Below are 26,611 nucleotides of genomic sequence, written 5' to 3' on the forward strand. Positions count from 1 at the left end.
CTCTCACACACACACACACCCTGATCTCTCACACACACACACACACCCTGATCTCTCACACACACACACACACCCTGATCTCTCACACACACACACACACACACCCTGATCTCTCACACACACACACACACACACACCCTGATCTCACACACACACACACACCCTGATCTCTCACACACACACACCCTGATCTCACACACACACACACCCTAATCTCACACACACACACACACACACACACACACACACCCTGATCTCACACACACACACACACACACACACACACCCTGATCTCACACACACACACACACCCTGATCTCACACACACACACCCTGATCTCACACACACACACACCCTGATCTCACACACACACACACCCTGATCTCACACACACACACACCCTGATCTCACACACACACGCCCTGATCTCACACACACACACGCCCTGATCTCACACACACACACACCCTGATCTCACACACACACACACACCCTGATCTCACACACACACACACACCCTGATCTCACACACACACACACACCCTGATCTCACACACACACACCCTGATCTCACACACACACACCCTGATCTCACACACACACACACCCTGATCTCACACACACACACACACACACACACACACACACACACACACACACACACACCCTGATCTCACACACACACACACCCTGATCTCACACACACACACACACACCCTGATCTCACACACACACACACCCTGATCTCACACACACACACACAACCTGATCTCACACACACACACACAACCTGATCTCTCACACACACACACCCTGATCTCTCACACACACACACCCTGATCTCACACACACACACACACACACACACACCCTGATCTCACACACACACACACACCCTGATCTCACACACACACACAACCTGATCTCTCACACACACACACAACCTGATCTCACACACACACACAACCTGATCTCTCACACACACACACAACCTGATCTCTCACACACACACACACCCTGATCTCTCACACACACACACACCCCTGATCTCTCACACACACACACACCCCTGATCTCTCACACACACACACACACACCCTGATCTCACACACACACACACCCTGATCTCACACACACACACACACACCCTGATCTCACACACACACACACACACCCTGATCTCACACACACACACACAACCTGATCTCACACACACACACACAACCTGATCTCTCACACACACACACCCTGATCTCTCACACACACACACCCTGATCTCACACACACACACACACACACACCCTGATCTCACACACACACACACACCCTGATCTCACACACACACACAACCTGATCTCTCACACACACACACAACCTGATCTCTCACACACACACACACCCTGATCTCTCACACACACACACACACCCTGATCTCTCACACACACACACACACCCTGATCTCTCACACACACACACACACACCCTGATCTCTCACACACACACACACACACACACCCTGATCTCACACACACACACACACCCTGATCTCTCACACACACCCTGATCTCTCACACACACACACACACCCTGATCTCTCACACACACACACACACACCCTGATCTCTCACACACACACACACACCCTGATCTCTCACACACACCCTGATCTCTCACACTCACACACACACCCTGATCTCTCACACACACACACACACACACACCCTGATCTCACACTACACACACACCCTGATCTCTCACACTGATCTCACACACACACACACCCTAATCTCACACTACACACACACACACACACACACACACACACACACACACACACACACACACACACACCTGATCTCACACTACACACACACCCTGATCTCACACACACACACACACACCCTGATCTCACACACACACACACACACACACACACACACACACACACACACACACACACACACACACACACACACACACACACACACACACACACACACACATAGGTAGCACACACACCTGATCACACACACACACACGCCTGATCTCACACTACACAGCCCTGATCTCACACACACACACGCCCTGATCTCACACACACACACACACACAGCACACACACACACACACACACACACACACACACACACACACACACACACACACACCCTGATCTCACACACACACACACACACACACTGATCTCACACACACACACACACACACACACCCTGATCTCACACTACACACACACCTGATCTCACACACACACACACACCTGATCTCACACACACACACACCCTGATCTCACACACACACACACCTGATCTCACACACACACACACACACCTGATCTCACACACACACACACACCCTGATCTCACACACACAGACACACCCTGATCTCACACACACACACGCCCTGATCTCACACACACACACACACACACACACACACACACACACACACACACACACACACACCTGATCTCACACACACACGCCCTGATCTCACACACACACACCCTGATCTCACACACACACACACACCCTGATCTCACACACACACACACAACCTGATCTCTCACACACACACACTCTCACACACACACACCCTGATCTCACACACACACACACCCTAATCTCACACACACACACACACACACACACACACACACACACACACCCTGATCTCACACACACACACACCCTGATCTCACACACACACACAACCTGATCTCTCACACACACACACACCCTGATCTCTCACACACACACACACACCCTGATCTCTCACACACACACACACACCCTGATCTCTCACACACACACACACACACACACCCTGATCTCACACACACACACACACCCTGATCTCTCACACACACACACCCTGATCTCACACACATACACACCCTAATCTCACACACACACACACACACACACACACACCCTGATCTCACACACACACACACACACACCCTGATCTCACACACACCCTGATCTCACACACACACACACACACACACACACACACACACACACACACACACACACACACACACACACACACACACACACACACACACACACACACACACACACACACACACACCCTGATCTCACACACACACACACACACACACACACACACACACACACACACACACACACACACACACACACACACACACACACACACACACACACACACACACCCTGATCTCACACACACACACACACACCCTGATCTCACACACACACACCCTGATCTCACACACACACGACCATCTCTACTGTATGACAGTTGCTTCACTCCATAACAATGTGTGACCTGGAAAAGGGTGTGACCATGCAGTCATCCCAATAGGTTTAGCCCTATGCTATGCTACTGCATACTGACCTAGTTCCCCTCCATCTCTCTCCACTTCTCCTCTCCTGTCCTCCACTTCTCTTCTCCTCTCCTCCACCTCGCCCCTCTCCTCCACCTCGCCCCTCTCCTCCACCTCGCCCCTCTCCTCCACCTCGCCCCTCTCCTCCACCTCGCCCCTCTCCTCCACCTCGCCTCTCCTCTCCTCCACCTCGCCTCTCCTCTCCTCCACCTCGCCCCTCTCCTCCACCTCGCCCCTCTCCTCCACCTCTCCCAGGAGCTGAAGCTGAAGGATAAGGAGTGTGAGCGTCTGTCACTGATCAGAGATCAGCTGGAGCAGGAGCTGGAAGAGCTCACTGCCAGTCTATTTGAGGTTAGTCTTGGTCTAGATTAGATCTAGTCTAGGTTAGTACTCCCTGGAGCCTGGGATCGAGGCTAGTCTGACGGAGGCAGGAATGAGTCCTGGGTGTGCTCTTGTGATGGTATCAGTACATCTTGACATTGAGAAAGTGTGGCCCCTGCATGGTTGTTGTAACACACGGTTGTCTTCCTGTCCTCCAGGAAGCTCACAAGATGGTGCGGGAAGCCAACGTGAAACAAGCCGCAGCAGAGAAGCAGCTGAAGGAGGCTCAGGGCAAGGTTAGTCTGTGATCCCTCCGGGAATTGAACCCACAACCATGCCGAGCTCTAACCAATAGAGCCACACAGTCCTACCTGTACCTGATTAATGCAGGAAAACCTATAAGAATCTGGGGTTGATGAGCCCGGCAGCCAAAGGGTTGCTGGTATCAATATTTACTGCTTTTGTGCCCTTGAACAAGGCACTTTTACCCTGCTCCAGGGACGCTGCGCTACGTCTGACCCTGTGGTGTTCCCCTGCTGTTATGTGTGTCGGTTTGGGTACAATCTATAACCACACCCCGTGTTCTTGTCTCTTCCCAGATTGATGTCCTTCAGGCGGAGGTGTCAGCCCTGAAGACCATGGTCCTAACCTCCACCCCGTCTTCCCCTAATCGCCAGGCCCACCCTCAGCTCCTCTCCCCGGGCACCAGGTCCAAGGGGGCCGGCCCCCGCCATGGAGGAGGACACACGCGCAACAAGAGCGCCAGCTGGGCCTTGCCATTGGCCCCTGGTGGGAACTTAGACTCGCACTCCTTGCAGCCAGTCAGAGAGGACAAAGAGGTCAGCTGCTTTCAGACTACGGCCGTGTCCCAAATACCCAGAATTGCGTTCGAAATAGTTAGATTTTTGGGTAATGCTAAAACACATGTGACTTCAGCTATCAGAACACGAAGATCACATTATAAAGACTGGTTTAGAAGCACAAATGTTGCATTGTGGTCTGATTGTGTACAGATCTGGTGGCATTAATGCGGATGAATCCTAAGTCTGGACGCCATTCAGGCTACCGAAAGCAGGTACAGTGGGCCACGTCATTAGCACTTTGGAAGCGGGAGGCACCTTTTTTCATTGTAACGTTAAGAGGAAATGTGTTGCAAGCGTGTAAGGAACATGTTTGCTGGCCTCAAATGCTAACCAGCTAGCTAATATTTAGAAAATAAATGTGGATTTGGTTAGTTATGGTAACCTGTTTGCAATCCCTTTAGCTTTGCTTGCTGGCTAGTTAGCTAGCTGTAGTTAGCTACAGAGGTAGTTAGCTACAGAGGTTAGCTGGCTAGTTAGCTACAGAGGTTAGCTGGCTAGTTAGCTACAGAGGTTAGCTGGCTAGTTAGCTACAGAGGTTAGCTGGCTAGTTAGCTACAGAGGTTAGCTGGCTAGTTAGCTACAGAGGTTAGCTGGCTAGTTAGCTACAGAGGTTAGCTGGCTAGTTAGCTACAGAGGTTAGCTGGCTAGTTAGCTACAGAGGTTAGCTGGCTAGTTAGCTACAGAGGTTAGCTAAGTAGTTAGCTACAAACTTAGCTGGCTAGTTAGCTACAGTAGTTAGCTACAAAGGTTAGCTACAGTAGTTAGCTACAGTAGTTAGCTACAGTTGTTAGCTACAGTTGTTAGCTACAGTTGTTAGCTACAGTAGTTGGCTACAGTAGTTGGCTACAGTAGTTAGCTACAGTGGTTAGCTACAGTAGTTAGCTACAGTAGTTAGCTACAAAGGTTAGCTACAGTAGTTAGCTACAAAGGTTAGCTACAGTAGTTAGCTACAAAGGTTAGCTACAGTAGTTAGCTACAGAGGTTAGCTGGCTAGTTAGCTACAGAGGTTAGCTGGCTAGTTAGCTACAGAGGTTAGCTGGCTAGTTAGCTACAGAGGTTAGCTGGCTAGTTAGCTACAGAGGTTAGCTGGCTAGTTAGCTACAGAGGTTAGCTACAGTAGTTAGCTACAAACTTAGCTGGCTGGTTAGCTACAGTAGTTAGCTACAGTAGTTAGCTACAGTAGTTAGCTACAAGGTTAGCTACAGTAGTTAGCTACAGTAGTTAGCTACAAATTAGCTACAGTTGTTAGCTACAGTTGTTAGCTACAGTTGTTAGCTACAGTTGTTAGCTACAGTAGTTAGCTACAGTGGTTAGCTACAGTAGTTAGCTACAGTAGTTAGCTACAAAGGTTAGCTGGCTGGTTAGCTACAGTAATTAGCTACAGAGGTTAGCTGGCTGGTTAGCTACAGTAATTAGCTACAGAGGTTAGCTGGCTGGTTAGCTACAGAGGTTAGCTGGCTGGTTAGCTACAGAGGTTAGCTGGCTGGTTAGCTACAGAGGTTAGCTGGCTGGTTAGCTACAGAGGTTAGCTGGCTGGTTAGCTACAGAGGTTAGCTGGCTGGTTAGCTACAGTAATTAGCTACAGAGGTTAGCTGGCTGGTTAGCTACAGTAGTTAGCTGGCTGGTTAGCTACAGCAATTAGCTACAGTAGTTAGCTGGCTGGTTAGCTACAGAGGTTAGCTACAGTAATTAGCTACAGAGGTTAGCTGGCTGGTTAGCTACAGAGGTTAGCTGGCTGGTTAGCTACAGTAGTTAGCTGGCTGGTTAGCTACAGCAATTAGCTACAGTAGTTAGCTGGCTGGTTAGCTACAGCAATTAGCTACAGTAGTTAGCTGGCTGGTTAGCTACAGAGGTTAGCTACAGTAGTTAGCTGGCTGGTTAGCTACAGAGGTTAGCTACAGTAGTTAGCTGGCTGGTTAGCTACAGAGGTTAGCTACAGAGGTTAGCTGGCTGGTTAGCTACAGTAATTAGCTACAGTAGTTAGCTGGCTGGTTAGCTACAGTAATTAGCTACAGTAGTTAGCTACAGAGATTAGCTACAGTAGTTAGCTGGCTGGTTAGCTACAGTAATTAGCTATTGCCATCAGTTGTGGTATTATCATATTTAGCCTATTCCACAGTTTGTAGAATGCATTCTGTCATTTGAATATAGCGCAGGAAAAAGGGGAATCCGGACACAATGTGGACACGGTTACACATTTAAATGTAAACTCAGCAACAAAAACTCGCTGCCGTTGGAATCAAAAGCAGTTGAAACGTGTTCTCTGGAGTGATGAATCACGCTTCACCACCATAGCAGTCCGACGGACAAATATGGGTTAGCCGGATGCCAGGAGAACGCCACCTGCCCCAGTGCATAGTGTCAATTGTAAAGTTTGGTGGAGTAGGATTAATGGTCTGGGGCTGTTTTTCATGGTTTGGGCCCCTTAGTTCCAGTGAAGGGAAATCTTAACGCTACAACAAACAATGACATTCTAGATGATTCTGAGCTTACAACTTTGTGGTAAGTTTGAGGAAGGCCCTTTCCTGTTTCAGCATGACAATTTCCCCCTGTGCACAAAGCAAGGTCCTTGTAGAAATGGTTTGTAGAGATGGGTGTGGAAGAACTTGACTGGCCTGCACAGAGCCCTGACCTCAACCCCATCGAACACCTTTGGGATGAATTGGAACGCCGACTGCGAGCCAGGCCTCATCACCCAACATCAGTGCCCGACCTCACTAATGCTCTTGTTGGTGAATGGAAGCAAGTACCCCTGCAGCAATGTTCCAACATCTAGTGGAAAGCCTTCCCAGAAGAGTGGAGGCTGTTATAGCAGCAATGTTCCAACATCTAGTGGAAAGCCTTCCCAGAAGAGTGGAGGCTGTTATAGGAGCAATGTTCCATCATCTAGTGGAAAGCCTTCCCAGAAGAGTGGAGGCTGTTATAGCAGCAATGTTCCAACATCTAGTGGAAAGCCTTCCCAGAAGAGTGGAGGCTGTTATAGCAGCAATGTACCAACATCTAGTGGAAAGCCTTCCCAGAAGAGTGGAGGCTGTTATAGCAGCAATGTTCCAACATCTAGTGGAAAGCCTTCCCAGAAGAGTGGAGGCTGTTATAGCAGCAATGTTCCAACATCTAGTGGAAAGCCTTCCCAGAAGAGTGGAGGCTGTTATAGCAGCAATGTTCCATCATCTAGTGGAAAGCCTTCCCAGAAGAGTGGAGGCTGTTATAGCAGCAATGTACCAACATCTAGTGGAAAGCCTTCCCAGAAGAGTGGAGGCTGTTATAGCAGCAATGTTCCAACATCTAGTGGAAAGCCTTCCCAGAAGAGTGGAGGCTGTTATAGCAGCAATGTTCCAACATCTAGTGGAAAGCCTTCCCAGAAGAGTGGAGGCTGTTATAGCAGCAATGTTCCATCATCTAGTGGAAAGCCTTCCCAGAAGAGTGGAGGCTGTTATAGCAGCAATGTACCAACATCTAGTGGAAAGCCTTCCCAGAAGAGTGGAGGCTGTTATAGCAGCAATGTTCCATCATCTAGTGGAAAGCCTTCCCAGAAGAGTGGAGGCTGTTATAGCAGCGAAGGGGGGACCAACTCCATATTAACGGCCATGATTTTGGATCGAGAAGTTGGATGAGCAGGTGTCCACATACTTTTGGTCATTCAGTGTATGTTGTATTGGTAGTGTACAGTATGTCGTTTTGATTAATTAGTGGACACGACAGATTTCAGACACGGCCATACTGTTGTGATGTGCGTACTTATGTACTTTAGATTATGGCGCACTCACTTTTCAATCTAATCTTGGGTCTGCTTCTGGTTGAACTTTTCAATCAATCGACCTACTGTGACCACTAACAGCGATCTACAGAAATGCACAACAATTCAATGCTTGTTTCTGCACAAACTATTCTACTGCTTCCCACTATAACACTTGTGAATGTATTTCTCTCCTCACTTCCTGCATCCTTCCATCACTCTCTCTCCATTTCTCTCCTCCCTTCCTGCATCCTTCCATCACTCTTCTCATTCTCCCTCTCTCCTTCCCTCCATCCTCCTCTCTCTCTCCCCTTCCCTCCATCCTCCTCTCTCTCTCCTTCCCTCCATCCTCCTCCTCTCCTCTCCTCTCTCTCCTCCTTCCCTCATCCTCTCTCTCTCTCTTCCCTACATCCTCCTCTCTCTCTCTCCCTCCATCTCCTCTCTCCTCCCTCCATCCTCCTCTCTCTCTCTCCTTCCCTCCATCCTCCTCTCTCTCTCTCTTCTCTCCACCCTCCTCTCTCTCTCTCTCTCTCTCTCCTTCCCTCCATCCTTTCCTCCACCCTCCTCTCTCTCTCTCCTTCCCTCCACCCTCCTCTCTCTCTCTCCTTCCCTCCACCCTCCTCTCTCTCTCTCCTTCCCTCCACCCTCCTCTCTCTCTCTCCTTCCCTCCACCCTCCTCTCTCTCTCTCCTTCCCTCCACCCTCCTCTCTCTCTCTCCTTCCCTCCACCCTCCTCTCTCTCTCTCCTTCCCTCCACCCTCCTCTCTCTCTCTCCTTCCCTCCACCCTCCTCTCTCTCTCCTTCCCTCCACCCTCCTCTCTCTCTCTCTTCCCTCCACCCTCCTCTCTCTCTCTCCTTCCCTCCACCCCCTCCTCTCTCTCTCTCTCCCTCCATTCCTCTCCACTCCTTCCTCCATCTCTCTCTCTCCTCCCTCCACCTCCTCCTCTCTCTCCCTCCATCCTCCTCCCTCCACCCTCCTCCTCCTCTCTGTCTCCTTCCCTCCATCCTCCTCTCTCTCCTTCCTTCCCTCCATCCTCCTCTCTCTCTCTCCTTCCCTCCATCCTCCTCTCTCTCTCTCCTTCCCTCCATCCTCCTCTCTGTCTCTCCTTCCCTCCATCCTCCTCTCTGTCTCTCCTTCCCTCCATCCTCCTCTCTGTCTCTCCTTCCCTCCATCCTCCTCTCTGTCTCTCCTTCCCTCCATCCTCCTCTCTGTCTCTCCTTCCCTCCATCCTCCTCTCTGTCTCTCCTTCCCTCCATCCTCCTCTCTGTCTCTCCTTCCCTCCATCCTCCTCTCTGTCTCTCCTTCCCTCCATCCTCCTCTCTGTCTCTCCTTCCCTCCATCCTCCTCTCTGTCTCTCCTTCCCTCCATCCTCCTCTCTCTCCTTCCTTCCCTCCATCCTCCTCTCTCTCCTTCCTTCCCTCCATCCTCCTCTCTCTCTCTCCTTCCCTCCATCCTCCTCTCTCTCTCTCCTTCCCTCCATCCTCCTCTCTCTCTCTCTCTCTCCTCTCTCTCTCTCTCTCTCTCTCTCTCTCTCTCTCTCTCTCTCTCTCTCTCTCTCTCTCTCCTTCCCTCCATCCTCCTCTCTCTCTCTCTCTCCTTCCCTCCATCCTCCTCTCTCTCTCTCTCTCTTCCCCCTCCATCCTCCTCTCTCTCTCTCTCTCTCCTTCCCTCCATCCTCCCATCCTCCTATCTCTCTCCTTCCCTCCATCCTCCTCTCTCTCTCTCTCTCCTTCCCTCCATCCTCCTCTCTCTCTCTCTCCCCCTCCCTCCATCCTCCTCTCTCTCTCTCTCCCTCCCTCCATCCTCCTCTCTCTCTCTCTCCCTCCCTCCATCCTCCTCTCTGTCTCTCCCTCCCTCCATCCTCCTCTCTGTCTCTCCCTCCCTCCATCCTCCTCTCTGTCTCTCCTTCCCTCCATCCTCCTCTCTGTCTCTCCTTCCCTCCATCCTCCTCTCTGTCTCTCCTTCCCTCCATCCTCCTCTCTGTCTCTCCTTCCCTCCATCCTCCTCTCTGTCTCTCCTTCCCTCCATCCTCCTCTCTGTCTCTCCTTCCCTCCATCCTCCTCTCTCTCTCTCCTTCCCTCCATCCTTCTCTCTCTCTCTCCTTCCCTCCATCCTTCTCTCTCTCTCTCCTTCCCTCCATCCTTCTCTCTCTCTCTCCTTCCCTCCATCCTCTCTCTCTCTCTCTCGCTCTCCTTCCCTCCATCCTCTCTCTCTCTCTCGCTCTCCTTCCCTCCACCCTCCTCTCTCTCTCGCTCTCCTTCCCTCCACCCTCCTCTCTCTCAGCCTACGGTTCCTGCACTACTCTCTCTGATTTTGTGTCTGGTTCCGGGCCACTCAATCTCTGTGACCTATGAACCCTACTGGGCAGAGAAGGGGGAGGGGCCACGCTCTCTCAGCCGACAGGTAACCACACCCCTCTGCTTCCTCTTAAGATTTCTTCCTTCTAGGGTCTTTTTCCTTGCCACTGTGTTTCTCCTTGCTCTCTGAGGTTCTAGGACGGGGTAGCCGTGGCCTCCCTCACGTTGTTCTCCAGAGCCAGACTTCATATTGGTAAAGTAGGTTTTGAGTGAAGCGCAGATTACCATCTTCTGCTGACTGATTGGCCGTGAGTAGACGTTGATTAAAAACAAAGCTACCAACCCTTCCATCCCTCTTCAGAAACTCAAATTATCCAGAGTAAAAGCTCATTTACGGTGATAGCATTGTTTGTGTACTATATTTTTGGAAATTGATACCTCAGACAAAAAAAATGACATATTTGTTTCTATAATTTGGTTGAAATGACTCTACCCCCATGTGTTGGTACCACTGGAAGTTTATTGCCTTCCGGTTTCAAATCTCCTCTGTTTCAACGTGCCAACGGCTTTCATGCGCTCTACCTTCTGTTGGCCTCTTTTTCTACAGGCTTTCATACCGAAGGTGAGGTGAACTGGAAGAGACCAAGGGATGGGTTACTGGAAAACAAATTATATAAAAAGGGCTTCATTACAGGGCCTACACAGGGCCATTGACAGGCTGGGAAGCTTAGTCAGTGACAGGCTGGGAAGCTTAGTCATTGACAGGTTGGGAAGCTTAGCCATTGACAGGTTGGGAAGCTTAGCCATTGACAGGCTGGGAAGCTTAGCCATTGACAGGCTGGGAAGCTTAGCCATTGACAGGCTGGGAAGCTTAGCCATTGGGAAGCTTAGCCATTGACAGGCTGGGAAGCTTAGCCATTGGGAAGCTTAGCCATTGACAGGCTGGGAAGCTTAGCCATTGCATTGACAGGTTGGGAAGCTTCGCCATTGACAGGTTGGGAAGCTTAGCCATTGACAGGTTGGGAAGCTTAGCCATTGACAGGTTGGGAAGCTTAGCCATTGACAGGTTGGGAAGCTTAGTCAGTGACAGGCTGGGAAGCTTAGCCATTGGGAAGCTTAGCCATTGACAGGCTGGGAAGCTTAGCCATTGACAGGCTGGGAAGCTTAGCCATTGACAGGCTGGGAAGCTTAGCCATTGACAGGCGGGGAAGCTTAGCCATTGACAGGCTGGGAAGCTTAGCCATTGACAGGCTGGGAAGCTTAGCCATTGCCAGGCTGGGAAGCTTAGCCATGGACAGGCTGGGAAGCTTAGCCATTGACAGGCTGGGAAGCTTAGCCATGGACAGGCTGGGAAGCTGTGGATATGCAGCCATTGTTATTCCTTCCCTACTTTACTGTGTGATCAGTGTCTAGTGGTTGATATGTCCGTTTTATTCGGTCTGACTGAGTAGGTTTAGATCAACACTATAATCCCACCAGGGGGGAAATTAATTTGTTCATGTGCTGACGAAGCACAGCTGAATAATACACAATACAATGAAAATGTGAGTGAATGTCTACCATTCGACTACTGAGTTGCCTGGATCATTTTTACGTGGACTGTGACACGACAGTGCATTCGGGAAAGTATTCAGACTCCTTGACTTTTTCCACATTTTGTTACGTTACAGCCATATTCTAAAATGGATTAAATCATTCCTCCGCCCCCCCCCCTCTCATCAATCTACACACAATACCCAATAATGACAAACGAAAACAGGTTTTAAATACATTTTTGCAAATGAATTACAAATAAAAAACAGTTCACATTTACATAAATATTCAGCTCATATTCACCTCGTGGTCTGAGAGTCTTTAGGTGCCTTTTGGCAACCTCCAAATGGGCGGTCATGTGCCTTTTTGACTGAGGTGGAGTGCTGCAGAGATAGTTGTCCTTCTGGAAGGTTCTCCCATCTCCACAGAGGAACTCTGGAGCTCTGTCAAAGTGACCATCGGTTCTTGGTCACCTTCCTGACCAAGGCCCTTCTTCCCCGATTGCTGTTTGGCCGGGCAGCCAGGGAGAGAGTTGGTGGTTCCGATCTTCTTCCATTTAAGAATGATGGAGGCCACTGTGTTCTTGGGGACCTTCAATGCTGCAGAATGATGGAGGCCACTGTGTTCTTGGGGACCTTCAATGCTGCAGAATGATGGAGGCCACTGTGTTCTTGCGGACTTTCAATGGTGAAGACATTGTTTTTGGTACCCTTCCCCAGATCTGTGCCTCGACACAATCCTGTCTCGGAGCTCTATGGACAGTTCCTTCTACCTCTAGCTTGGTTTTCTTTCTCTGACATGCAATTTCAACTATGGGACCTTTTAATATAGACAGGTGTGCTTTTCCAAATCATGTCCAATCAATTGAATTTACACCAATCAAGTTGTAGATACATCTCAAGGATGTTCAATGGAATCTAGAATCACACCAGTGAGAGAGGCTTGTAAGGAAGACAACAGCTGCTCTAGAATCACACCAGTGAGAGGCTTGTAGGAAGACATCTGCTCTAGAATCACACCAGTGAGAGGCTTGTAGGAAGACAACAGCTGCTCTAGAATCACACCAGTGAGGGGCTTGTAGGAAGACATCTGGTCTAGAATCACACCAGTGAGAGGCTTGTAGGAAGACAACAGCTGCTCTAGAATCACACCAGTGAGAGAGGCTTGTAGGAAGACAACAGCTGCTCTAGAATCACACCAGTGAGAGAGGCTTGTAGGAAGACAACAGCTGCTCTAGAATCACACCAGTGAGAGAGGCTTGTAGGAAGACAACAGCTGCTCTAGAATCACACCAGTGAGAGGCTTGTAGGAAGACAACATCTGCTCTAGAATCACACCAGTGAGAGAGGCTTATAGGAAGACAACAGCTGCTCTAGAATCACACCAGTGAGAGGCTTGTAAAGACAACAGCTGCTCTAGAATCACACCAGTGAGAGAGGCTTGTAGGAAGACAACAGCTGCTCTAGAATCACACCAGTGAGAGAGGCTTATAGGAAGACAACAGCTGCTCTAGAATCACAGATACATTATCAATCTGGCATCAAACTTGAACCATAACGTTCAATACTGGCAGACATTTGATACTGGTAGTTTAACAGGTCAAAGGTAACAGGTCAAAGGTAGGAACATCACTAAAGTTGAAACAGATGATCATAGACTTACAAGTGACAACTACTTACTTAAATATACCTGGTTAACTCCTGTTTCCCCATCTGTCCTGCAAATACAATCATGTTTATTACATATTAATCTATATATACAGGAAAATAATTAAATAAAATCATTTCTCATTACAATTATACAGTGTTTCCTGTCCTCAGATGGACAACGTGCTGTATGCAGAGTTCCTGTCCTGGAAAGACAGACCTAGTCTGGACAGAACATCAGCCTTCCTGGGCCGTATCTACAGAGAGGACATCGGCCCCTGTCTCTCCTTCACCAAATCTGAGGTATGTACCTTTTCTGTGTTTCTCTGCAGTCGGAAGTTTACATACACTTAGGTTGGAGTCGTTAACTCGTTTTTCAACCACTCCACAAATTTCTTGTTAACAAACTATAGTTTTGGCAAGTCTGTTGTGTCATGCACAAAGTAGATGTCCTAAGTCATTTTTTTCCCAACAATTGTTTACAGACAGATTATTTCACTGTATCACAACTCCAGTGGGTCAGAAGTTTACATACACTAAGTTGACTGTGCCTTTAAACAGCTTGGAAAATTCCAGAAAATGATGTCTGGGCTTTAGAAGCTTCTGATAGGCTAATTGACATCATTTAAGTCAGTTGGAGGTGTACCTGTGGATGTATTTCAAGGTCTACCTTCAAACTCAGTGCCTCTTTGCTTGACATCATGGGAAAATCAAAGAAAATCAGCCAAGACCTCAGAAAAAGAATTATAGACCTCCACAAGTCTGGTTCATCCTTGGGAGTAATTTCCAAACACCTGAAGGTACCACGTTCATCTGTACAAACAATAGTATGCAAGTATAAACACCATGGGACCACACAGCCGTCATACCACTCAGGAAGGAGACACGTTCTGTCTTCTAGAGATGAACGTACTTTGGTGTGAAAAGTGCAAATCAATTCCAGAACAACAGCAAATGACCTTGTGAAGATGCTGGAGGAAACCGGTATCTATATCCACAGTAAAAGGAGTCCCATATCAACATAACCTGAAAGGCCGCTCGGCAAGGAAGAAGCCACTGCTCCAAAACCGCTATAAAAAAGCCAGACTACGGTTTACAACTGCACATGGGGAAAAAGATTGTAGTTTCTGGAGAAATGTCCTCTGGTCTGATGAAACAAAATAGAACTCTTTGGCCATAATGACCATTGTTATGTTTGGAGGAAAACGGGGGAGGCTTGCAAGGTGAAGAACACCATCCCAATCGTGAAGCATGGGGGTGGCAGCATCATGTTGTGGAGATGCATTGCTTCAGGAGGGACTGGTGCACTTCACAAAATAGATGCAATCATGAGGAAGGAACATTGTGGTTATATTGAAGCAACATCTCAAGACATCAGTCAGGAAGTTAAAGCTTGGTCGCAAATGGGTCTTCCAAATGGACAATGACCCCAAGCATACTTCCAAAGTTGTGACAAAATGGCTTAAGGACAACAAAGTCAAGGTATTGGAGTTTCCATCACAAAGCCCAGACCTCAATCCTATAGAAAATATGTGGGCAGAACTGAAAAAGTGTGTGTGAGCAAGGAGGCCTACAAACCTGACTCAGTGACACCAGCTCTGTCAGGTGGAATGGGCCAAAATCTACCCAACTTATTGTGGGAAGCTTGTGGAAGGCTACCTGAAACGTTTGAACCAAGTTAAACCATTTAAAGGCAATGCTACCAAATACTAATTGAGTATGTAAACTGGGAATGTGATGAAAGAAATAAAAGCTGAAATAAATCATTCTCTCTAGTATTATTCTGACATTTCACATTCTTTGTAACGGTGTTCGTCTGTTTAAAGAAGAGTCGGACCGAAATGCAGCGTGTAGGTTACTCATGACTTTAATTAAATTAATCGCGGTACATGAAATAACTGAAATACTAAATACAAAAACAACAGAACGGAACGTGAAACTAATTACAGCCTATCTGGTGACTACAACACAGAGACAGGAACAGACACCCACCAAATACAAAGCGAAAGTCAGGCTGCCTAAATACGGTTCCCAATCAGAGACAACGATAAGCACCTGACTCTAATTGAGAATCGCCTCAGGCAGCCAAGCCTATACCACACCCCTAATCAGCCACGATCCCAAATAATACAAACCCCAATACGAAACACAACATATAAACCCATGTCACACCCTGGCCTACCCAAACATATAACAAAAACACAAAATACAATGACCAAGGCGTGACATTCTTAAAATAAAGGGGTGATTCTAACTGACCTAAGACAGGGAATCTTTACTAGGATTAAATGTCAGGAATTGTGAAAAACTGCGTTGAAATGTATTTGGCTGAGGTGTATGTAAACTTCCGACTTCAACTGTACGTACAGACAGAATAAAATGGCACAACTACTCGTACCAGAATGGAATGGCACAACTACTCGTACCACAATGGAATGGCACAACTACTCGTACCAGAATGGAATGGCACAACTACTCGTACCACAATGGAATGGCACAACTACTCGTACCACAATGGAATGGCACAACTACTCGTACCACAATGGAATGGCACAACTACTCGTACCACAATGGAATGGCACAACTACTCGTACCACAATGGAATGGCACAACTACTCGTACCACAATGGAATGGCACAACTACTCAATGGAATGGCACAACACAATGGAATGGCACAACTACTCGTACCACAATGGAATGGCACAACTACTCGTACCACAATGGAATGGCACAACTACTCGTACCACAATGGAATGGCACAACTACTCGTACCACAATGGAATGGCACAACTACTGGAATGGCACACCACAATGGAATGGCACAACTACTCGTACCACAATGGAATGGCACAACTACTCGAACAATGGAATGGCACAACTACTCGTACCACAATGGAATGGCACAACTACTCGTACCACAATGGAATGGCACAACTACTCGTACCACAATGGAATGGCACAACTACTCGTACCACAATGGAATGGCACAACTACTCGTACCACAATGGAATGGCACAACTACTCGTACCACAATGGAATGGCACAACTACTCGTACCACAATGGAATGGCACAACTACTCGTACCACAATGGAATGGCACAACTACTCGTACCACAATAGAATGGCACAACTACTCGTACCACAATGGAATGGCACAACTACCGGTACTCGTACCAGAATGGAATGGCACAACTACTCGTACCACAATGGAATGGCACAACTACCGGTACTCGTACCACAATGGAATGTTATTTTTCATGAGGGAACTTCATCTGTAACATTCAGATTAGACAATAAATGCTTAGTGACACAATTCACATGAAACAAGTCAGTCACAAGATTCAATGTCTATATTCTATATGTGTTTGTTTTTATTCAGGTTTTTATGAACAGGCTTTGTTTAGTCTTTGTTTTTATGAACAGGCTTTGTTTAGTCTTTGTTTTTATTCATGTTTTTATGAACAATCTTCTGTCACCAGTTGTCTCAGTCGGTGCAGAATGCAGTGGAGAACAACTCGCTGACCATCGAGCCGGTGGCCGTGTCTGCTTTACCCGTGGTCAAAGCCAACGCCATAGAGTGTGGCGGGCCCAAGTGAGTGATCAGTCAACGTTTTCACAAGGTTGTTTTCCTCAGGAAATGTATTCTGGGTAATTTTTTTGTTGTTGATACTATTTTGACAACAGTAATCACATCTGCACTACTCCCATCACTCGTTCTTTCTCTGTCACCTCTTATTCTCATTCACTGCCTATTCATGCTCAAATTAAAACAGACAGCTCCTCTCCTCTTGGTGACCACCTGTCTTTGATGAATATCACATTAAAACAGACACTTCCTCTCTTGGTGACTACACCTGTCTTCTGTGATGAATATCACATTAAAACCGACAGCTCCTCTCCTCCTGGTGACTACACCTGTCTTCTGTGATGAATATCACATTAAAACCGACAGCTCCTCTCCTCCTGGTGACTACACCTGTCTTCTGTGATGAATATCACATTATAGGAACTTGGTTGGTCTTTTTATGTAATTTTATTTTACAACAAACCCCCCCCCCCCCCCCCCCAAAAAAAATGTATGTATGTGTGTATATATTTATATATATATATTATACATACCACTGTTATATAGGGTAATAAACTGCTCCTTCTCCCTTAATGTGACCTCGGCCTCCATTCCTCACTAATCCACATCCGTCCTTATCAGTGACTGCAACCATGTGATCATCTTTCCTTCACTCAGAACATTCCAGCTTAATCCTTAAGTCTTCATTTCCATAGGATACCGGATGATTTAACTATATTTCGACTTTAGAAGTCTAAATCTGTCTATAGCTTGATGTTTTTTCGGGGGGGGGGATTTGTCTGACTTTCTAATAGATTGCTTTTGGGATTTTCTCTTCAAATCTGTTTCGGGTTTTCTGAGTGCTAATGGGTTGACTCAATGGGCTACGTTGCTTCACCTCATGCTTCCTATTCACAATTTGATTGAATTCCTTTTTCCCAGTGGCCTGAGAGCAGCAGTAGAGACGTAAGTTAATTTTTTTTAATTTTTAGGAGCCAATCATTTTATTTACTTTCCTTTTCCACAAAAAAAAGGATGTGACTGTGTATACTGAGTCGCTCTTCTTCGTCAGAATGTCCTCTATAACACTTTGTCTAACCAGGCATGTCTTGTTCCACTGTTCCACTGTTCCACTGTTCCACTGTTCCACTGTTCCACTGTTCCACTGTTCCACTGTTCCACTGTTCCACTGTTCCACTGTTCCACTGTTCCACTGTTCCACTGTTCCACTGTTCCACTGTTCCACTGTTCCACTGTTCCACTGTTCCAGACCACGCTTTGTTCATTTATTGTTTCTGATGTTAAAACAACTAACAATGACATTTTCATATCGTTTACATGTAGGGCCAATTTCACAGACTCAGAATGAGCCTGCTCTTGGGGAACAAATACTAGGTTAGTGAAAACTGTCCGGAAACTATAGATAGATGGATTTCCGGAAACTGGCCCATAGAGTTCTATAGATGAATGAGGTTCTGAAACTGGCCCATAGAGTTCTATAGATGAATGAGGTTCTGAAACTGGCCCATAGAGTTCTATAGATGACTGAGGTCTGGAAAACTGGCCCATAGAGTTCTATAGATGAATGAGGTCTGGAAAACTGGCCCATAGAGTTCTATAGATGAATGAGGTTCTGAAACTGGCCCATAGAGTTCTATAGATGAATGAGGTTCTGAAACTGGCCCATAGAGTTATATAGATGAATGAGGTCCTGAAACTGTCCCATAGAGTTCTATAGATGAATGAGGTTCTGAAACTGTCCCATAGAGTTCTATAGATGAATGAGGTCCTGAAACTGTCCCATAGAGTTCTATAGATGAATGAGGTCCTGAAACTGTCCCATAGAGTTCTATAGATGAATGAGGTCTGGAAAACTGGCCCATAGAGTTCTATAGGTGAATGAGGTCCTGAAACTGTCCCATAGAGTTCTATAGATGAATGAGGTCTGGAAAACTGGCCCATAGAGTTCTATAGATGACTGAGGTCTGGAAAACTGGCCCATAGAGTTCTATAGATGACTGAGGTCCTGAAACTGTCCCATAGAGTTCTATAGATGAATGAGGTCTGGAAAACTGGCCCATAGAGTTCTATAGATGAATGAGGTCTGGAAAACTGGCCCATAGAGTTCTATAGATGACTGAGGTCTGGAAAACTGGCCCATAGAGTTCTATAGATGACTGAGGTCTGGAAAACTGGCCCATAGAGTTCCATAGATGAATGAGCGAGTCGTGTTATGTTTCTCTGCCTCTGACAGGAAGTGTGCGTTGAGCGGTGTGTCCCGGTCCTGTAAGCACCGCATCAAACTTGGAGACAGAGAGAGTTACTACCACATCTCTCCCTCCAGCAGGGCACGGGTACCTAACCATGTTTGTTGTGTCCTAATCATTTAAACCACATTATGCATTCTAAACATTGATGCATAACATTCATTCATTCAGATGAATATGACTACCTTTGTGTTCATAAAGACTTTTATCAGTGCAGAACTTTTATTTTGAAATTGAAACCCGTTTATCATTGCAGGACTTTTATTTTGAAATTGAAACCCGTTTATCATTGCAGGACTTTTATTTTGAAATTGAAACCCGTTTATCATTGCATGACTTTTATTTTGAAATTGAAACCCGTTTATCATTGCAGAACTTTTATTTTGAAATTGTGAAACCCGTTTATCATTGCCAACCCCTCCAGATAACAGCGGTGTGTAATTTCTTCACCTATATCCGCTACATACAGCAGGGCCTGGTCAGACATGATGGTAAGTGTGACGTCCTTCCTAATATAATAATAATATAATATAATCCTCTTTAACAGATAAACACAGAGGTCAACAATGGACCCATTTTTAACAGTGTTGTCTCCTGGCATTTACATTCCTCTCCTGTCAATGTAGACAGCAAATATGTCTGGTGTTCTGAAACCCTTTCAACTAATGAAACCCTAATGTCTTTGACCCCTGACCCCCCCTCTCCCAGCGGAACAGATGTTCTGGGAAGTGACGCGTCTACGGCGGGAGATGACTGTGGCCAAGCTGGGCTTCTACCTCACAGACACAGACCAGGGATAGAAGACAGACAAGAGGAGACATCACCGTTAGCCCTGGGTCATGTTCATTAGGGCACACCGTAGCAACAAACAAAAAAAACGTTGTGCTTGATAGAACGTTTTTTTTTTTTTTTTGCAAGCGCTTCGTATTGGACAAGTTCAAGATATTACCACCCGTTTAGGGACGCTTTCTTCCGTTTTCATGCCTACTGAACACGACCCTGGGCTTAGAAAGACAAGAGATACCAATCAGCTGTACAGAGACACAAGATCACCCGTACCCCTTTTTACACTGTCCTGATAATCCAACCCAATAATCCACTGGGCTGGTTTGGCTCAGTAGTGTGAAAAGGCCTCAGCTGGCCACGGTGAACACAGAAACCAGATCACGGATCTTATTGAGTAGGAGAGCCATTTTCAAGTGTGTCTGACGAGGGAAGCAGAAATGCTACAGCAAATATGACATCATTTAGCGATTAGATTAGATTAGATTCGATTAGATTAGCCTCGTAACAAATCAGCCCGATCTGACGAGCTACACTGTAGCGGAAAAAAACATTTGTAGCAAAACAGAATGTAAGCTTGTGAGATCAGTAGAGTTCGTACGATGCTAGCAGTTAGAGCTATGTACTTTATAAACTAGCACAATATTATAACACAACCACAAAGACATACAATGAATAGCATCTTTTAAAAGGACAGTAGCGTATATGTGAAAATGTATCAATATACCATAGAAACTCTTGTTATTACTACGTAAAATTGACAAGTGGTTACACAGCTGATCTTAGTTGGCACAGATTGAAACTATATACGCATGTGTCATGCTGCCACGGAAACACTAATATGGGTTTAATCCTAACTGGTCAGGTTAATCACACAGATGTTTTTAAGTTGGAGTTCTGACCAATAGAGAACTATGCTGCTCACTTTTCATTCTAACAGCTGTCATGTGGTACCTGTGTACCAGTCCTGCATGTTGTCTCATCTCCTCTCACCTTAACGACCAGACTACGTACGTCTCGTCTCCTCTCACCTTAACAACCAGACTACGTGCGTCTCGTCTCCTCTCACCTTAACAACCAGACTACGTGCGTCTCGTCTCCTCTCACCTTAACAACCAGACTACGTGCGTGCTGTCGTCTCCTCTCACCTTAACGACCAGACTACGTGCGTCTCGTCTCCTCTCACCTTAACATTAACGACCAGACTACGTGCGTGCTGTCGTCTCCTCTCACCTTAACAACCAGACTACGTGCGTGCTGTCGTCTCCTCTCACCTTAACAACCAGACTACGTGCGTGCTGTCGTCTCCTCTCACCTTAACGACCAGACTACGTACGTGCTGTCGTCTCCTCTCACCTTAACGACCAGACTACGTGCGTGCTGTCGTCTCCTCTCACCTTAACGACCAGACTACGTGCGTGCTGTCGTCTCCTCTCACCTTAACGACCAGACTACGTGCGTGCTGTCGTCTCCTCTCACCTTAACGACCAGACTACGTACGTCTCCTCTCACCTTAACAACCAGACTACGTACGTGCTGTCGTCTCCTCTCACCTTAACAACCAGACTACGTACGTGTTGTCGTCTCCTCTCACCTTAACAACCAGACTACGTACGTCTCCTCTCACCTTAACAACCAGACTACGTACGTGTCGTCTCCTCTCACCTTAACAACCAGACTACGTACGTCTCCTCTCACCTTAACAACCAGACTACGTACGTCTCGTCTCCTCTCACCTTAACAACCAGACTACGTACGTGCTGTCGTCTCCTCTCACCTTAACAACCAGACTACGTACGTGCTGTCGTCTCCTCTCACCTTAACAACCAGACTACGTACGTGCTGTCGTCTCCTCTCACCTTAACAACCAGACTACGTACGTGTTGTCTCGTCTCACCTTAACAACCAGACTATGTACGTGCTGTCGTCTCCTCTCACCTTAACAACCAGACTACGTACGTGCTGTCGTCTCCTCTTAACAACCAGACTACGTACGTGCTGTCGTCTCCTCTTAACAACCAGACTACGTACGTCTCGTCTCCTCTCACCTTAACAACCAAACCACCCATTACGTTGCCTTAACCCTGATAGATTATTGCACTACGTTGTAAATGCCTTGCATGGCTTATATAGGAAAGACACCTCGACTGAGAATGGGTTATGGAAGGGAAGTATTCACTCAGGGTGGATTTAAAAAAATAAATAGCGGAGTCTGTTTTAGTACAAACCAGTTCAGAAGTTGTGTGTGTTGCAGGTACACGAAGTAAAAGCAGTGATCTGAAATATCCTCGTCTTCACTCTGGATACTGTGACCGCTTAGCAACGACTATCCTAGAAATTAAGAATACAGTTTTAACATAACGGAGTTCTAAACCAATCGTAGACGACTAAGCAATACGTTTTTTTTTCTGTTTTTTTTTTCTTCCTCCCTGATACCACCAATTTTTATTCACAGCTTTAAAATAACTAGTTTTGGGAGAGAAAACAGTTGTAAATGATTGCAGTGTGTTATGCTCAACCTTAGTTGTAAATCGCACTCCTGTAAAATGGTATTGAAATTGCACTCCAGGTCGTGTATGATAAATGATGTTTAAAGCCAATACGTGACCATGAATTGTGTCGCTTTGCGTGGATACATAGCCAACAGTGTGTACAGGGGGTGTGTTTGTGCTAAAACACTATAGTGTTGATATTAGCCATATCCTGCATGAACATATATTTATCAAACTTTTAAATGAAGAATTATCGGAAGATTAAATTAAAGCTTTGTTCTTACATCCGCGTTATGAGTTTGTAATCCTTGACTTATTATGCCAATAAAACACACACCATCTTGAGATTGATTGAAACATACACTGAGTGGACAAAATATTAAGAAGTTCTCCCACTTAAAAAAGATGAGAGGCCTGTCATTTTCATCACAGGTACACTTCAACTATGACAGACAAAATTAGAGAAAAAAATCCAGAAAATCAAATTTTTTATGAATTTATTTATTTGCAAATTATGATTTATTTGCAAATTATGATGGAAAATAAGTGGGAGAACTTGCACAATTGGTGGCTGACTAAATACTTTTTTTGCCCCACTGTATGTGGACTATGATAGCTGATATGAATGGTGAGTTGATCATCACATCAACGTTTATTCGTCACGTGCACAGGATACAGTTTTCAGGTTTGGTTTGTTTCAAGTGTATTAGTCTATAAATAAATCTCTTTGCCAACATTCATCATCTCTCCCATGTCTTATTCAACTAGTAGTAGTTCTGAGATGTTTTCTGTCTGCCAACATTCATCATCTCTCCCATGTCTTATTCAACTAGTAGTAGTTCTGAGATGTTTTCTGTCTGCCAACATTCATCATCTCTCCCATGTCTTATTCAACTAGTAGTAGTTCTGAGATGTTTTCTGTCTGCCAACATTCATCATTTCTCCCATGTCTTATTCAACTAGTAGTAGTTCTGAAATGTTTTCTGTCTGCCAACATTCATCATCTCTCCCATGTCTTATTCAACTAGTAGTAGTTCTGAGATGTTTTCTGTCTGCCAACATTCATCATCTCTCCCATGTCTTATTCAACTAGTAGTAGTTCTGAGATGTTTTCTGTCTGCCAACATTCATCATCTCTCCCATGTCTTATTCAACTAGTAGTAGTTCTGAGATGTTTTCTGTCTGCCATTCATCATCTCTCCCATGTCTTATTCAACTAGTAGTAGTTCTGAGATGTTTTCTGTCTGCCAACATTCATCATCTCTCCCATGTCTTATTCAACTAGTAGTAGTTCTGAGATGTTTTCTGTCTGCCAACATTCATCATCTCTCCCATGTCTTATTCAACTAGTAGTAGTTCTGAAATGTTTTCTGTCTGCCAACATTCATCATCTCTCCCATGTCTTATTCAACTAGTAGTAGTTCTGAGATGTTTTCTGTCTGCCAACATTCATCATCTCTCCCATGTCTTATTCAACTAGTAGTAGTTCTGAGATGTTTTCTGTCTGCCAACATTCATCATCTCTCCCATGTCTTATTCAACTAGTAGTAGTTCTGAGATGTTTTCTGTCTGCCAACATTCATCATCTCTCCCATGTCTTATTCAACTAGTAGTAGTTCTGAAATGTTTTCTGTCTGCCAACATTCATCATCTCTCCCACGGCCTGACAGCGCGCCGCTGCGGGTCGCTCTAGGGGAGGGATCTCCTCTGGGCCCTGAAGGACGGGACGATGATCTATTCAGAAGAGCAGGATGAGGTAAAGACTCACCCCGCTCCAGTACAAGGGACTGAAGACACCTTCTTAACAAAGTGGCTTTTTAACATGTTAAAACCAATGAAAAACAACCATGAATAAAAGTACTTTCTTTGTAAAAAAAACATCAAATCTGTAAAAGCCATTTAAAATGTGTGCTGATGATCTAACAAAGGTAAAACATTTTTAAGGCATGAAAAACAACATGTACTTTTTAACTAATTTAAATGTAACTTTCAAATGCTGTGTTTTATGCTTTGGTGCCGTTTGTATGTGTGTAAATGATGTAAAAAAATGTATGAGCTGTTTTTAAAGGAATTGTGTCAAAACCTTTCCAAAAGAAAAAAAAAATATGTTCTTATCAGTTTAATATCTGATACGTCCCCTATCTGGGGACCATATATTAAATTGATTTTTGGAATAGGGAGATGGAATAGGGGCTTGCTCCGTCCACTCCACGCATCGACCTGGTATTGCAGTACCTCCAGGAACGGTGCACCCCCTTCCGTTGTAAATATAAATGAGACGAAGTTAACCGGATGTTACTTTTATTAGAATCATTACGTTTGAGCAAGTCTGTCAATGATGCCTAGAAAGTGGTGAAGCCACTCGGCCTTGACGATTTCATGCCGTTTGTCTGTGTATAAAATGATGTACAGATGAGCTGTTTTCAAAGGAAATGCAACAAAACTTCCAGAAGAAGACACCTGTTCTCACTTGCACTACTTTCTAGGCATCATTGACAGACTTGCTCTAACGTAATGATTCTAATAAAACCAGATTTACAGCTAATCTGGAATAATAATCTATCAAATAGGGGTGTAGGAAACTATTTGCAGATAACAATATTGACACACAACATTTGATCTTTTACAAAATATCTCAGGTAAAATAATTGTCCACTTGGTGGCGCCAGACTTCCACCGACCGTCGCCTTGTTCAAGCTGAACTATGTGTTCAATCAAAATGCATTTTAATGTTGAACCCCTCGACTTCATTACATAGTACATCATCAACACAAATAATGTAGGAAATAAAAATAGCCTATATATATTTTGAATATGTCTGTAGAGCCTTGCATGATAAGGTCATTGTGAGGAGGCCTTTATAAAGTTGCCCTCCTTAAATTACTAGAGGCCAAACTTCAAAGATGTCCATGACACTGGACTGCAGTGAGAGCGAGACCGACAGTGCGTCCTACGGAGTGGTCCCGGCCTATGGTCCTGGCTGCCTAACTACATGTGTGCTCAGCATAATAGACTTTAGCAAACATGGCTCTGTTGAGGCATACTTTTACAATTAAGCTTAGTCAGTCACTACAATAAACTTCATATCATGCACATAAAATACCAATAGGCCTATTGGGTTGGAGAGCATCTATCTACTCACGAATTACTGTATATCGATGAATAAAACATGCACTGTTTTGTTTCATACTGAAAGTTGTCATAATTCAAGTTCCATCCGTGAAATATTGGAATGTGGAGAAAAAGTGTCCAATAGTGGTTGAACTATAATCCTACAAATCTACTTTCATTCTCACTAATCGTGGAACTGTATGACAACAGTCCAGTCGCCGTGAACCGTGCGCCAGGCTCCAGGTTTAACCTGCTACATAGTTCCATAATGATTACAATAGGCTACATGTCCAAAATGATCGTTAAAATAAATGTATGTGTGTATTACTGACAGATGGCTCCAGATCGTTGCTGATACTAATTGTAAAATAAAAGCCTGGGTGTATAATCGAACCCTTCTAAATCGCATGTTTTCAGCTCGGCAGGTTTAGCCCTACGGAAGCCTGTAGCTTGAGGCTCCAAATTTCATACAAGCGAATTATGACGGCACACAATCAGAATTCTGAGTAATGGAAAAATCCATGTAATATATTGTCCCCAGATAGGGGACATATCAGATATTAAACTGATAAGAATAGATTTATTTTATTTTGGAAAAATGGT

The 26,611-nt window shown here is 45.6% G+C and overlaps 1 protein-coding gene and 2 pseudogenes across 6 annotated transcripts in view; 2 read left to right on the forward strand and 1 right to left on the reverse strand.

The window, feature by feature from the left end:
• LOC124031772 (guanine nucleotide exchange factor for Rab-3A-like) overlaps window positions 1-23,187 on the forward strand; it is a 39,163-nt gene extending 15,976 nt beyond the window's left edge. For 3 of the 6 annotated variants that reach the window (XM_046343427.1, XM_046343435.1, XM_046343461.1), the window contains exons 4-13: window positions 3,649-3,744; window positions 3,933-4,010; window positions 4,314-4,553; window positions 10,597-10,716; window positions 13,964-14,092; window positions 17,270-17,382; window positions 18,298-18,321; window positions 19,610-19,709; window positions 20,047-20,113; window positions 20,331-23,187. In XM_046343427.1, coding sequence (XP_046199383.1) covers window positions 3,649-3,744; window positions 3,933-4,010; window positions 4,314-4,553; window positions 10,597-10,716; window positions 13,964-14,092; window positions 17,270-17,382; window positions 18,298-18,321; window positions 19,610-19,709; window positions 20,047-20,113; window positions 20,331-20,422 — 1,059 coding nt within the window. In that variant the 3' untranslated portion in view covers window positions 20,423-23,187. The remainder of the gene's footprint in view (window positions 1-3,648; window positions 3,745-3,932; window positions 4,011-4,313; window positions 4,554-10,596; window positions 10,717-13,963; window positions 14,093-17,269; window positions 17,383-18,297; window positions 18,322-19,609; window positions 19,710-20,046; window positions 20,114-20,330) is intronic. The other 3 variants (XM_046343443.1, XM_046343452.1, XM_046343470.1) reach the window with 3 other exon arrangements.
• Window positions 23,188-24,976: 1,789 nt separating this feature from the next.
• LOC124048665 lies at window positions 24,977-25,154 on the forward strand (annotated as a pseudogene).
• Window positions 25,155-26,456: 1,302 nt separating this feature from the next.
• On the reverse strand, window positions 26,457-26,611 carry LOC124048689 (annotated as a pseudogene).

This window comes from Oncorhynchus gorbuscha, linkage group LG01, assembly GCF_021184085.1.
Source record: "Oncorhynchus gorbuscha isolate QuinsamMale2020 ecotype Even-year linkage group LG01, OgorEven_v1.0, whole genome shotgun sequence".
Lineage (NCBI taxonomy): Eukaryota > Metazoa > Chordata > Actinopteri > Salmoniformes > Salmonidae > Oncorhynchus > Oncorhynchus gorbuscha.